The following is a 15,401-nucleotide window of genomic DNA, read 5'->3' as shown; positions in this document are numbered from 1 at the left end:
TTATCGCTGTACCACCAGGGAAGTCTCTGAATTTACAGTATTTTTGTTTTGGAATTGACTATTTATTAAGATAATTGTTAACACAATGTTAAAAGTTATAGAAATCTTCTGGATTTGAGGGTTCAATTTTGTTCATTTTCAGTATGATCATATTTTTTCCCTCAGATTTCTGATATTTTTATTTATTTATTTTTGTCAGCTTTGTAGTCCTGCTGAAGAGAATTGCATAGTTAGAAAGAGTTACCCTTAAAGGACATTTGGGCTCAACTCATGGTATTCCATGAGGGGGTTTCCCTGATAGCTCAGCCAATAAAGAATCTTCCTGCAGTGCAGGAGACCTGGGTTCGATTTCTGGGTTGGGAAGATTCTCTGGAGACGGGAACGTGAACCCACTCTAGTATTCTCACCTGGAGAATCCCATGGACAGAGAAGACTGGAGACTTGCAGGCTACAGTCCATGGGGTCTCAAGAGTCGGAGACGACTGAGCGACTAAACCACCACCACCATGTCATTCCAACCCATTGTGTTTTTTGGTTTTCATTTCAGAGGACAGATTATTAACTCATTTAATTGAGTTTGCACACATGGGAATACTGAATCCTTATAGTGGGGTACCAAGTGGTTGAACTTGGTAATGTATTTAGCAAGTGATTATATTTTTCTAATGTTATTAAGAATCAGACCCAGTGTATTCACTGTTATGCTACTCTACCTATCAACAGAGTAGTCACTGATATTTGTTGAATGAATAAGAGTAAATAAAACCTAATGGTGAAGGGTGTTGTGGAGTTAAGTAAAGTTATTGCAGAAAATACTGCAGGTAAATTGAAGGATACAGTAGAGCAGGATCTAATGCCTGATGATCAGAGGGTGGAGCTGATGTAATAATACTAGAAATAAAGTGCACAGTAAGTGTGATGCTTTTGAGTCATCCCAAGCCCACCCTTCCACCCCCATCTGTAGAAAAATTGTCTTTAACAAAACCGGTCCTTGGTGCCAAAAAGGTTGGGGACCTTTGCAATTAGCTACGGTGGAAAGAGTACTGAATCAAGAATCAGAAAATCCGAGTTCTAATTCCATATCTGAAGGTGAAAAGCCATGTGACCTTATACAAGTTTCTGGATGTTGTTTCCTTGTGGGGTAAAAGGGGTACTCATAATAACCACTTCCGCATAATTCATAGATTGTTGAGGGAATAAAATGAAAGCTTGATATAAAATGCTGTGCAAATGTAAATGTATGAAGTCAAGGTTTTTTTTTTTTTCCCCCTCCCACTTGCCTAGTACAGTCAGTGCCTTGAACAGTATTAACACAGATTCAGACTTTCTCTCTTAATACTGAAAAGTTGAAGGTAGAAGGAGGAAGGAAAACCTACAAAAGAGAAGCAAAAGAACCAGCGAGGAAGAAGAATCAAGCAAGTATAGCCCTCTACTTTCCGGACATGCTTTTCACTAAGCTTTTTTATGCTGTTTGGGAAGAGGATAGAATGCTCAGGAAGTAACTTTTGACCTAATTTTCTCAACTCTTGCCTCTTCATATGAGAAGTATGTGAGGATGAGGAGAAGTTCTTTTTGAGAGCTTAAAATTAAAGATATCCACTTAGTTTGAGTACTTAAGTTTTGCTTTTCTATAATAACTATGAATGACTTGCCGTGAAAACATTGGAGGTGCAGCCATTCTTAACCTGTTGCTTAGCAACTACCATCTGCCACCAGACTGTAAGCTCTGGGAGGTGTGAAGGCAGGGACTTTCTTTTGCTTGCTAGCATAGCCACATAGCAGAAATCCATGAGCCAACAAAGAGTGTGGATGAGGAGTCATAATCAGGTTGGTTCTGTCTTTCTTTTTTTTTAATTTTTATTTATTTATTTGGCTGCCCCAGGTCTTGGTTGAGACATGTGGGTCTTTTAGTTGCGGCATGTGGGATCTAGTTCCCTTGACCAGGGATTAAACTTGGGCCCCTTGCATTGGGTGTGAGGAGTCTTAGCCACTGGGCCACAAGGGAAGTCCCAGATTGGTCATTTCTTTCCTTTTTTAAACCAACTTAAAAAAAAACTTATTTTTGGCTGTGCTGGGTCTTTGTTGCTGCGTGGGCTTTTCTCTAGTTGTAGAGAGTAGGGTCTGCTGTCCAGGTGTGGTGCACAGGCTTCTCACTGCGGCGGCTTCTCCTGTGGAGCATGGGGTCTAGAGTGCGGGCTCCGTAGTTGTGGTGCATGGGCTTAGATGCTCTGTGGCATGTGGGACCTTCTCAGATCAGGGACTGAACCCGTGTCTCCGGCATCGGCAGGTGGATTCTTCACCACTGAGCCACCAGGGAAGCCCCAGATTGGTTATTTCTGACGAAATTGTTTTTAAATTGTGGTTGTTGTTAGGGAATGGCTAATATATTTTTGATGATGCAGTACACATATATTTGATTTCCAGGAACAGCTTACCTGAGGAAAATCTAAAATGTGATATTTCTACTACATACACCAAGCAGGAAAATAATTTCTTTTGTCCCAGAAAGATCATCTGCATGTGTTAAAGTATAGTTTAGAATAGTAAGGTACATAAATCTTATTGCCAGTGATCATATGTTGATTTATTTTTGGTGGGTCGATATTAGTGGATTGATTATCTAACTTCTCTTTAACACATTTTATAAAAATATGTTCTTATATTTTTAGGAAGCAAATTTATATTTATAGGAGGTAAAGTTAAATCGTTTAGTTATGTGAAACACCATGCTTTTGGAAAGGGGGACATTTTTTAGGGGGTGGAGTTTGAAAGTAATAGTTAAAGTCCAGTTTTTGAATAATACGTTGTTGTTAGTTACCTGTTCTAACCTCTTATTGTAGATCTGTGTTGTTTAATATGGTAGCCATTAGTCATATGTGGCTACTTTTATTTTAATTTAAATGAAATAAAATTAAAAGTTTCGTTCTTCAGTTGCCGTAGCCGTATTTCCAGCGCTTAGGAGCCACATGTGCAGGTGGCCAGGGGCTACTGTGTTGAACAGTGGCAATAGGGGATATTTCCTTCCATCATCAGAGAAAGTATTGTTGGACAGCATTATTCTCAATTAATGAAAATGGCTAAGAGATTTCACCAAATTTTATATCCTGAAAGTGGGAGAGTAGAGTGGCAAGAAATTGGAAACCTTTTCTTTCGGAATTGTTGTGAGGGATCGTTCAAGGTACTTAAATTCCCTAGTAAGAGAAAGATAACTTTTAAATCATGGAGTTCTTGTGTCTCTATATTCGCTGTCTACCACAGCTAGGCCAGAGAGTATTATCCTCATTCTATAGAGCCCCTCAAGCCTGTGAGTGGAGGAACTGTAATTTGAACCCAAGTTTCTGTGACTTCAGTATACTTTTTGTTTTGGACCTTAGGAGTAGAGTAGTGTTGAATTGATCATAATCTCCAGTTATAGTATTGTCACCTATCATCAAAGACTTTTCTTCCTCTCATCTGCAGGCGCCGTTTTAATATGTTTGATCTATTTTTTTGTTTGTTTCTGCAGAATACATATTGTAGCATCAAGTTTATGACTTTTATATTTGCGTAGAGGGTATAGCACCCCACTCCAGTACTCTTGCCTGGAAAATCCCATGGACGGAGGAGCCTGGTGGGCTACAGTTCATGGGGTCGCGAAGAGTCGGACACGACTGAGTGACTTCACTTTCACTTTTCACTTTCATGCATTGGAGAAGGAAATGGCAACCCACTCCAGTGCTTTTGCCTGGAGAATCTCAGGGACCGCGGAGCCTGGTGGGCTTCCGTCTATGGGGTCACACAGAGTTGGACACGACTGAAGCGACTTAGCAGCAGCAGCAGCAGCAGCAGAGGGTATTATGTATCTAATATGAGATTTTCCCCACTCTGCAATGCATTTGATGATTTAAGCACCCAGCCTGCTTTTTGTACACTTTGTGAGGAATTCTTTGTACGTGGTGTTAGACTTTTTGGCTTTTGTCATTAGAGAAGTCTGAAAGAATTCAACCCCCACCCTCCCTGCTCAGGCAATAATGATAGGGTTATTTGTCCGTGAGTGATGTGTATACATTTTTTTTTTTAACAGGTTCCTTTTGTTTCTTTATTAAGCTAATTGTAGATTTATATATGGGTGTAAGAAATAATACAGAAAAAATGAAAAATAAAAAAGAAGAAATAATACAGAGCTGTCCTTTGTGTACTTTGCTGAGGTGCAGCTGCCTTTTTATGCTTCTGATTTATATGTAGCCTGGGAAGGGAGATAGATGAGCTGTTAGAATTGTCGAGTAAGAATAAAAGGATGAGGCGTTCTCTTGTGAGTGTAATAGTACATGAACATTAGCATGTGGACTTTATTTTAGTTGCCTTTTTGTTTGCATTTTTTAGTATGTGTTTCAAGTAGTGAAGTTATTTAATTGAGTTCTGTGAAAATGATATGATATTTCTTTCAGCAAATTGAATTTTTCATACAAATGCTGTTGAAAGTAATCATGCAAGTGTAAAATAGATTTGATAATGATTAGATATTTCTGTGTTCTCTTTGTTTTAGGTTGTTTCACGAAGAAATCCAGAGGATGTCCAGGAGGTAACATGTTTATCCATATGAAAATTTTATTTTATGCATTTTGACAAAAATTTAATTAAATGCTTCATTGAGGAAGCAGTTATTTGTATGCCAGTCTTTGTATGTTTGGAAATTGTCTTCAATTCACTGAACAGTAACTGAAGTATCTCATTTCAGACCTATTAAGTAAATGTTAAGTTTCAGTAGGTATTAAGGTATATAAATAAAAATTTCAGGAATTATAGTGCCATTTAATAATGTGATAACTTTTCTGATAATTGCCACTCATAAGATTTCAGTACTAGTTAAGGGCCCCTGTTGATTTGAAAATTATGATGCCTGTGTGGTAAAGAAAAAAAAAATAAAAAAGAGACTATTTGGTAACTTGTATTAATTTTAAAGAGCATAATAAATTATGGGTTTCTCTGTACTTCCATTTTTTTTTATTGGCATAGAATTGCTTTACAGTGTTGTGTTAGCCTCTGCTGTACAACAGAGTGAATCAGCTGTACGTATACATACATCCCTTCCCTCCTGAACCTCCTTCTCTACTTCCATTTTTATATTGAGTTAGGCGTGTTGACATCTTGGAAAATTGCTTCTTTTTAGAATTTTGTATGTAGTTCTTTTGCAGACTAATTCCCTCTTTTTAAAATGATACCAGCTTGTTATAGTTTTGCTTAGAACTGTAGACTTCTCTATTTGTAATTACTTTGTCCTTGTTATATACCTTTAGGAATCCTAACTGAGGAGTTAACGTCTTTTAACATTTTTATGTTTACTTTCCTTTTGGTCCTTATTTATAGTAGGACTAGAAGGATATATATAGTCTATATATATATATATTTTTTTTCTTGCTATTAAAGTGTTTAAAACAGATGTTGTAATTTGTTAAGTCTTTATTCTGCAAGATTTTTTTTCCTAATTACATTTTAATGTCTTTGGGTGGGCTATGTATTATCTATTTAACCACAAGCCCCACTTACTCCTTACCAAACATACCTGTCTTGATTCATAGATTTAAATTGATTGGTTCTGGTTGGTTTGAACATGTTTTGATAATATTTTAACTTTTATGTATTACTGTTTCTTGCTGTATCTAATCGGGTACTTGTTTTTGTCCTGTTGTTTAAAAGAGTTAAAAAAAAAAGTTTAATAAAAGACACATTTTAAAAAGATTCCATACTGTTTTCCTTAGGGGTTTTAATCTCACTCCCTGCCCCCCTGATAGCCAGGAAGAAAATATTGTTATTTTGGAAGAAAAGGCTAAGTCTATATTTATATATATCTATATCCTTTCAAAATGGCATTGAAAATGGCATTGATTTGTACCTTTGATTAAGAGAGTACTCTTCCTATTTAAGTGTCAGTTCATTAGTATGAACTATTCCTTAGAATTCTGCTAATTCTGTTGAATTAATAGTCAATACCAAAAAAAAAAAATAGTCAATACCAGGCTTTTCTGCTTCTGAAAACTTGTATCTGTTAGAATTGAAAATGGGTTGTTTCCTTTGAATACATTGTCTGTTTGCTGTGCTGTAGTTTGTAGCTTGATGTTCCCCTTTTCCAGGGAGAATCCTGAGCCAACCTATCCATGAACATACTCTCTGCCATTTCCTTAATCCTTTTTTGGGGAAAACTCTTTTATAATAACAACTGTTGGTGAACCATTCATCAGAAACTCTTGTAAGTGTGCTTTAGTTAGATGATTGCATGGTCCTTTGTTAAAAATGGTATAAAATCTTAAAAAGAATGTCTTCTGTCTAGCTGACTTCTTGAAGGATAGAATAACCTTGAAGTTATAACAACAATTTTTAGCTTCCCATGTATTATTTCATTTAAACATTGAAATTCTTACTTAGGAAAGGAATTTACTACGTAGAATTTGTTTCCGTTTCCTTTCTTCTCACTTTCTTTCTCTGTTAACTGATTCACTTAGAATTTACTTATGCTTCACCAGAGCTGTTGAAGATCAGTAGATGTACTGTTTGTCTAATCAAATATAAGACTAATAATAAGCTATCCTTAGAAGATTGGGGAGATTTAGCTCTTTTTCTCACTCACACACACACACCTTGGCACATGCTACCAGATAGTTATGTTTTCTTTCTAAGTAGGCCAGAATACTTGTATAGAGTGAATAATTGAAAATTATCCAGGATGGTTTTCCTTTTTATCTTTAAACATTCCCTCTAAATTTTCATTTATTAAGAGCAGCACGGGTCACTCTGGAGGGGGGACAGCAACAGTTAACGTGACCTTTTGTCCAGTAGGTTCTCTAGAGCACTCACACTTGTAGGATGTAAAGAAGTAACCTGTAGCTCTGTGTCTGTCTATTTCACTGGGGAAATCTGGGAAAGGAGAACCAAAATAGAACTTTCTGTGTATCGTATCAGAAGTCTCTCACTGTTAAGTCATTTCATAAATAAAACAGTTTTAGAAAAACTATTTGAGCACATTCAGAAATGTGTCAGGGGAAAGAAAAGGCTCTTTAAAGGGGGAGGAAAGAAAATTCATAAGCAGGTAGTATGGTGGTGACATTGTAGGAAAATTTGATCCAGCAAGTTTTAAATATTATATGAGAGTAAAAAGGAGAAAGTTAATTGAGTGGTTTTGTAAAAGATCTGAAGTTTTTTTGGTATTGTTAAGAGAAATTATCTGTATAGAAAGCATTCATTTTATGTTAAAAAAATCTAAGGAAATGTTTTTAATGAAAATTAAGCTTTTCTTTGTAGTCTGTTATGGTTGTCACTGAATTTTTAATCGAGGAATATTTAATTGAGAAATTTTATGCAGAGGTAACTTTAATGAATAGGATATTTTTACAGAGTTGATTCAGTAGAGTAAAAAGTGTTATTATAATTTTTTTTCCTAATAGGAAAGAATTGATTATTAGAGGAAATATTTTATTTGCATGTATCTTTTGGCTGCTTTGTATAGTCCAGTTATAGACGTCGATACTCGTGGATACAGTGGAGTTGTGCTTTTGTTCACTTTGCCATTTTGAAGATTTTTAGAAATGTCCAAGTTTAAAAGGAGTAAGGAGAAAAGGAGGCAGTGGCTTGTGACATTTGGCGATGCTTTGGTTTCCTGCATTTTTTGAGGGTTTTATTTGCTCTTGGGCATTTCACTTCTATAGTGTTGAGAATATGTGAGTGAATATGTGAACGAATAAATTAGGATATAATGAAGAAACACAGGTTTCCTAATTTTTGCTCTGAAAGACTATCTGCTGGTTTATATGCCATGGTATTATTATCATTATTGTGATTAAATTATTAACTTTTGGCCCTTAAGTTACCCTGACTTTATTTGACAATGACCCTAACTGGAATACAGATTTTATGTACAGATTTGTTTCCGTGAGCTGTGGTCTTTTGAATAGCTCTCATGTCTAATTTATAATAGCTTTAAGGATTGTGCTTCCTTTAGGTAAGATTATTGTCAGAAGCCCACCACTCGTTTTGTCCTTAAGCCCTTGGCAGATGTGGTACCACCATAATTTGATCTATTTAAAAAATATGAAATAGCACTGTGTTCCCATGACCAGAATTATGTTAATGTATCAAGATTAGAAAATGCAGGGAAGCAAAATATGAAAATAAAAAGATCATGTAATCTCAGTGTCCTGAGGCCTTTTACTTTTCAAGTGTTGGTTTGACTCTCTCAGTCCTTTTACTCTCTCTTCTGCTGGAACTGTGGATGATTTACTCTCTGCATTTGTCTTGTTCGTTTCCATTTCATATGAAACCTCTTCTTCCAGGTGTCCTGTCTCCTGGCACAGCTGAGCTGCTTCAACACTGACTTTGTCCTTAGTTTCCTCTTCTTTTACTTCTGGCTGACCCCCAACATTCAGCCGTTTGGACTCCTCGTCTTGTAACAAGTGCTGAGAAATCTTTTCTGAGTTATTTCCACCTCTCTTCTGATGACTCCCCAGCTACTACCTCTTGTTTAGTTCTTGCTCTTGAATTCCCGACCTGTCTATTGGATATCTTCAGTTAGACTTAGCCTCACATGCACCTAAATAAAATATATCTAAAATTGAGCTTCATTCTTATCTCATCACAGCTTTTTTCTCCTTGGCTCTTCACCTTTGGGAATATAGCACCACCATTTATCCAGTTGTAAAAGCCAAAATTTTAGTAATTATATTTGGCCTTTCCCTCTCCTTTTAAAGTACTTCATTCCTGACCACTTCTGTCTCCCTTTCTTTATGTTTTTTTCTGGCCATTACTTCCTCAGTGTGCTCACCTAAGTCGACACTGTGTAGGTGCTCCTTCCACAACACCCTTGGGCTGCCCCTTGCAGCATTTATCATGCTGTCTTGTGATACAGTTACTGTGTTGGCTTATTCTTCTTAATTTGACAGAGAACTCTTTAAAGGAGGGACTGTGTTTCTTATTTCTTCGTCCTTTGTGCCAACACAGTGCCTAGCATAAAGTATGCTCATGAAAATATTTGCTTTGTTGACTATTTTTGTTGTTGAGCAAATGAATAAAAAGGGCTTCCCAGGTGGCTCAGTGGTAAAGGATCTGCCTGCCAGTGCAGGAGACGCAGGAGATGTGGGTTTGATCCCTGAGTCGGGAAGATCCCCTGGAGGAGGAAATGGTAACCCACTCCAGTATTCTTGCCTGAAAAACTCCAAGGACCGAGGAGCCTGGCAGGCTACAGTCCATGGGGTCACAAAGAGCTGGACACAACCGAGTGACTGAGCACACACACATGCAAATGAAGAAAAGGAAAAATCAGGAGTAAGCAGTTTGTTTAAATTAATTCATATTGTCTGACTAGTCTCCTAGGATTAAAAGCAAGTCTCTTATATGAAAAGCAGCACATTTAGTAATCATAAAAGAATTTTTGATAGCATGACAGAATTTTGCAAAGAATTTCTTATATCACATTTAGTAATCATAATGGAAGTTTTGATAGCATGACAGAATTTTGCAAAGAATTTCTTATATGACATTTAGTAATCATAATAAAATTTTTGATAGCATGACAGAATTTTGCAAAGAATTTCTTATATACAGTGAGTGGATTTTTTGACAGGTCTCTTAAATCACACTTGGTTACCTGTTTGGCCTAATGTTTGCTTATTAGTATTGCACTACTGAGTTTGTTAGAAGTTAGGTAATTAGATTTTTCAGAAGTAAAGGGCCCAATGTACTAGGTAATGGAGTTTAAAACTCAGTTTTACCCTATGGAGACTGAGGTCTGGATCAGTGTTAAGACCATGTGTTAAATTCTTTTTCTTTATTAAGTGTTTTTTTTTCCCTTTTGATTTAATCTAAATAAGTTTAGACAATAATTTAAACTAATGAAGGTAGCTTACTTTTATGTGTTATATAATCTAAATGATTGTTATTTTGTTTTTTGAAATATCCTAATTTTAGTGGTATTCTGATCAGGATTTACCTTGCCTCCAGAAATCTTATTACTCTCTTAACTGAGATTTTATGAAATGCAAAAGTTTAGGTTAATTACTTGCTACAAAGCTATATCTTCTTCAGTATTTTTCAGATTATTTATCCTTTAAAGCAAATGCTGAGTATGTTCTTTATGTTTAAATTATTTTGTGTTTGTAAACATGCTGTTTTTGAGATGAATATATATTTTGACATCTAACTCATTTCCAGGGCAATTGTAATTAATGTTTGAAGAGGTTAAGTGACATTTTGTGTAGTGCAGACCGTTTTTGTACTAGGTTGGATATTTTTCTAATATGAAGAAAACAGTGCTTGCTTAAAATGAAATTTAAAAACCAAAACAGTTGGAGGGAGACTTGCTGCTTTATGTTTTTTAAGTAAATATTATTAGTTGATTTCAGACAGGTAACTGCATTGGTTAGAACACTTTTGTTTGCCTTTGCATGACAGTTTTGAGCACTTTAATGAACAATTTTTTTCTTGTTCAGATATATGAACCGAAATGGTTTGACTGTGAGATACACATTTAATTTTCTTCTCTCTTTAGATAATCGTATGGAAGAGATATAGTGACTTTAAGAAACTGCACAAAGAACTATGGCAAATTCACAAAAACTTATTTCGACATTCAGAATTGTTTCCTCCGTTTGCTAAAGGAATCGTGTTTGGTAAGTGATTATTTTGAAATTGTGATTTTGAAAAGTGATGACTAGCTAATTATGTATATACACTGAACACTAAAACACTGTACCATGAGGTCAGAAGCCCCTTTATGATTGCTATTATGCCGCAAGCTCTTGAAGTTGTTTTCTCATGGCTTTATTTTTTAAGATAGGAGATTCATATTTTATTTCTTCAGTGATATATTTACAGTTGAACATAAATTAAAGGCCTGCTTGCACACCAAAGCCAAGTGTCTTAGGTGCTTCAGTCAAAGAGTGAGACCGCTGACTGACGCACATGAGAAGCAGCCACTCCTTGGCCCCGGTTTTGGGATTTTGCCAGCATTGAGTTCCTCAGTAATTTCTTCAGTATCCTTAGGTGTCAGATTCTCGTAGTAGCTGTCATTTACTTGAACCATTGGTGCGTTTACACAGCCTTCTAAACTTTCCACTTCTATAAGAGTGAAAAGTTGTTCAGGTGTAGCCTTCTCAACCTTTATTCCAGGTTTTTTCCTGAATGGCCTCCAGTGTGCTGTCCAGGTTTCAAAGCATGCAAGGCACAGTAGTGCAGGCTTGGATATGATACTTAACAACTGGCTTTGGATGGTACATTGCATAAAAAATTGCTGCTTCATATACTTTCATTGAAGATAATTGCAGAACTTCCTGTAACCTTTTTCATGTAGAGAGGGGCAGCCATCCATTCTGTCTGGGCTAAATCCAGGAGTGGAAGCACAGCTACTGCCTTATGTGCTGCTGCTAGTTTTTTTTTTATTTTTTTTTATTTTTATAGTTGGCTTCTGTCCTCTTAGAATTTTCCGGTATGAAATCAAATGGAGTGTCTGGGTTATACTCAAGAGTATCTCTGTGCACAAATAAGGCTCCTCCAGCTCCATTTTGCACAGCTGTCTTATGCAGATTCCTTATACACCTTCCCCTGTGGGTGGTGAGGCTAGCTTTGCGGGCTCAAATGCCACAGAGAGGAACACGGCAGGACAGACATCAGTCCTTTAGGGTCACTTGTTTTTTCATGTTCTTGCTGTGGTTTTGTTAACTCAGAGTGCATTTACTCTTCCCTTTCATGAAAAAAACAGCACCAGAACAACAACTCAAACTCTAACCAATCAAGCAAATAGAAAAACCCTGTAGGAACATAAGGTGACATTGACTTATTCTTACGTAGCTGTCCCTCAGTGTCTATGGGGGACTAGGTCCAGGATGCCCCTTGGGTACCAGAGTCTGTGGATGCTCACGTCCCTTGTCTGGTGTAGTGCAGTCGACCTTCGGTATCTGCAGGTTCCTCATCTATGGATTCAACCAACTGTGGATCAGCACCTCATATAAGTAAAATCATACAGTATTTGTCCTTTTGTGGCTGGCTTATTTCACTTAGCATCATTTCTCAAGATTTATCCACGTGGTAGCATGTATCAGAATTTCCTTCTTATTTCTGAATGTAGTCCATCACGTGTGTGTACACCGTTTTGTTTATTTTTTCATCCATCAATGAACACTTGGATTGCTTTTACCTTTTGGCTATTAAAAATAATGCTGCTGTATTGGGCTTCACTGGCGGTCCAGGGCTAATACTGCGTTCCAGTGCAGGTTACAGGTTTGATCCCTGGTTGGGAAGCTGGGATCCCACATGCCTTGCAGCCAAAAGACCAAAACATAAAACAAAAACAGTATGGTAAAATCTAGAACAGAAACATGAAACATAATAAAGAGGAAACTGAGAAAAACATCACAAAACCCACCAAACTAAAATGGTAGAAACAAGAAAAAAAAATATGGAGCAACCAGAAAATGATAAACAAATAGCAATACTAAGTCTTCAAATGTCAGTAATCACCCCAGATGTAAATAGATTGAATTCACTCAAAAGAAACAGAGTGACCAGATGGATTAAAAACTGCTTGTTGCCTCTAGGATACTCAGCTCAGCTCTAGAGACAAATAAAGGCTCAATGTGAAGGGATGGAAGATGATACTCCAAGCAAATGTCAGCCAGAATAAAGCATGTGTTCAGTTCAGTCTCTCAGTCGTGTCCGACTCTTTGTGACCCCATGAATCGTAGCATGCCAGGCCTCCCTGTCATCACCAACTCCCGGAGTCCACCCAAACCCATGTCCATTGAGTCGGTGATGCCATCCAACCAACTCATCCTCTGTTGTCCCCTTTTCCTCCTGCCCTCAGTCTTTCCCAGCATCAGGGTCTTTTCCAATGAGTCAGCTCTTCTCATCAGGTGGCCAAAGTATTGGAGTTTCAGCTTCAACATCAGTCCTTCCAATGAACACCCAGGACCGATCTCTTTTAGGATGGACCGGTTGGATCTCCTTGCAGTCCAAGGGATGCTCAAGAGTCTTCTCCAACACCACAGTTCAAAAGCGTCAATTCTTCTGCGCTCAGTTTTCTTTACAGTCCAACTCTCACATCCATATATGACCACTGGGAAAACCATAGCTTTGACTAGATGGACCTTTGTTGACAAAGTAATGTCTCTGCTTTTTAATATGCTGTCTAGGTTGGTCATAACTTTCCTTCCAAGGAGTAAGTGTCTTTTAATTTCATGGCTATAATCACCATCTGCAGAAAAATAGGCTTAAAGCCAAAAAAATTACAAGAGACAAAAATGGATGTTATCTAATGATAAAGGGGACAGTCCATTAAGAAGACATGACTCATTAATATGCATATATACATCTGACATAGCACCAAAATATATAAAACAATTATTAACAGTCCTAAAGGGAGAGATTGACAGCAACACAATAATAGTAGGGGACTTGAACATCCCACTTACATCAATGGATAGATCTAGACAGAAAGTCAACAAGGAAACATTGACCTTAAATGAAATATTTGACCATTCTTACAGATATATGCAGAATATTCCATTCAAAAGCAACGAATACACATTTTTCTCAAGTGTACATGAATTGTTTTTAAGGATAGACTGTATGTTGGGATACAAGTTAAGTCTCTTTAAGAAAATTGGCCAGGGACTTCCCTGGTGGTCCAGTGGTTAAGAATCCACCTTCTAATGCAGGGGATGTGAGTTCAGTCCCTGGTTGGTGAACTAAGAGCCCACGTGCCGTGGGACAACTAACCCCAGCACCACAAGTAGAGAGCCTGCATGTCGCAACTACTGCACTGCAGTGAAGAGATCCCACATGCTGCAACTAAGACCCGATACAGCCAAAGAAATAATTTTTTAAAGAAGATCAAACTATAAGAAGAAAGCTGGAAAATATCCTAAGTATGTGGAGAGTGAACAACTATTGGTCAATGAAGAAATCAAAAGAGAAGTAAAAAATGCATGAAGACAAATGAAAATGGAAATATGACATACCAGAATCTATGGGGTGCAGCAAAACACAATTCTAAGACAGAAGTTTATAGCAGTGTAGGCCTTCTTTAAGTAACTAGAAAATCTCCAGTAATCTAACCTTAAACTAAAGAAACTAGAAGAAAAGAACAAATGAAGTATATAGTCAGTTGAAGGAAGGACATAAGAAAAGTCACAGTGGAAGTAAATGAAATAAAGATTTAAAAGACAGTAGAAAAGATCATTGAAACTTAGAGCTGGTTCTTTGAAAAGGTAAAGAAAATTGACTAACCTTATGCTAGCCTCACTAAGAAAAAAGAGAAGGTTCAAATAAAATCAGAAATGGAAAGTAGTGAAGTTACAATGAATGCTACAGAAATACGAAGGATTATGAGACTACTGTGAATGAATATACCACCAACTTGGACTGTCTATAAGAACTGGATAAATTTAAGAATCATTCGACCTGTCAAGTATGAAACATGAAGAAGTATAAAATCTGAATAGACTGATCACTGGTAAAGAGATTGAAACCAATTAAAAAAAAAAAAAAGCAACCTCCCCAAAACATAAGTCCAGGACCACATGGCTTCAGCAGTGAATTCTATGAATCTTTCAAAGATTTAATACCTGTTCTTCTGAAGCCCTTCCAAAAAATTGAGACTGGAGTGCTTCTTAACACATTTTACAAGGCCATCGTTACCTTGATACCAAAACCAGGTAAAGATAACATGCAGAAAAGAAGATTACAGGCCAATATCTCTGATGAGCGTAGACGCAAAAATCTTCAACAAAATATTAAGCAAATTGAATACAATACACTAAAAGGATCATAATGATGAAGTGGCATTCATTCCAGGGATACAAGGATGGCTCCGTATCTGCAAATCTATTAATATTCTATACCACATTAATAAAATGGAAGATAAAAATCATACGATCATTTCAATAGATGTAGAAGAAACATTTGACAGATTTTAACATCTATTTGTGATAAACTTTGAATAAAATAAAATTATTATAGAAGGAACATACCTAAACATGATAAAGGCCATATATGACAAGCTGATAGTTAACATCATACTGAATGGTGAAAAACTGAAAGCTGTCCTTTTATCAGTGAGATCAGGATGCCCACTTTTATTCAACATAGTATTGGAAGTCCTAGCTAAAGCATTTAGGCAAGAAAAAGAAAAGACCTCTAAATTGGAAAGGAAGAGGTAAGACTGTCACTATTTGCAGGTGACATGATTTTATATATGGAAACCCCTATAAACATCTCACCAAAAATCTATTGGAAATAATAAACGAATGTAGTAAAGTTGCAGGATATGAAATCAAAATATAAAACTGTTGCATTTTTATTTTATACACTAGTAAGAACTAGCAGAAAGAGAAATTAAAACAATCCCATTTACAATCACTGCAAAAAGAAGAAGATACTCT

At 36.7% G+C, this 15,401-nt stretch overlaps 1 protein-coding gene and 1 pseudogene across 4 annotated transcripts in view; one reads left to right on the top strand and one right to left on the bottom strand.

The window, feature by feature from the left end:
* Positions 1-15,401, top strand: part of RPS6KC1 (ribosomal protein S6 kinase C1) — a 226,095-nt gene that overhangs the window by 34,567 nt on the left and 176,127 nt on the right. For 3 of the 4 annotated variants that reach the window (XM_055582993.1, XM_055582991.1, XM_055582990.1), the window contains exons 2-3: positions 4,526-4,561; positions 10,514-10,634. Coding sequence is in view for 2 of the 4 variants with exons in the window: in XM_055582991.1 (XP_055438966.1) it covers positions 4,526-4,561; positions 10,514-10,634 (157 nt within the window). In the remaining 2 variants the exon portion in view is untranslated. Of the gene's footprint in view, positions 1-4,525; positions 4,562-6,110; positions 6,227-10,513; positions 10,635-15,401 lie in introns of all 4 variants that reach the window. The other variant, XM_055582992.1, reaches the window with a different exon arrangement.
* Positions 10,851-11,933, bottom strand: LOC129653511 (NADH dehydrogenase [ubiquinone] flavoprotein 2, mitochondrial-like; annotated as a pseudogene).

Source organism: Bubalus kerabau, chromosome 5 (assembly GCF_029407905.1).
Source record: "Bubalus kerabau isolate K-KA32 ecotype Philippines breed swamp buffalo chromosome 5, PCC_UOA_SB_1v2, whole genome shotgun sequence".
NCBI lineage: Eukaryota > Metazoa > Chordata > Mammalia > Artiodactyla > Bovidae > Bubalus > Bubalus kerabau.
This window is presented reverse-complemented; position numbering and strand designations above follow the sequence as displayed.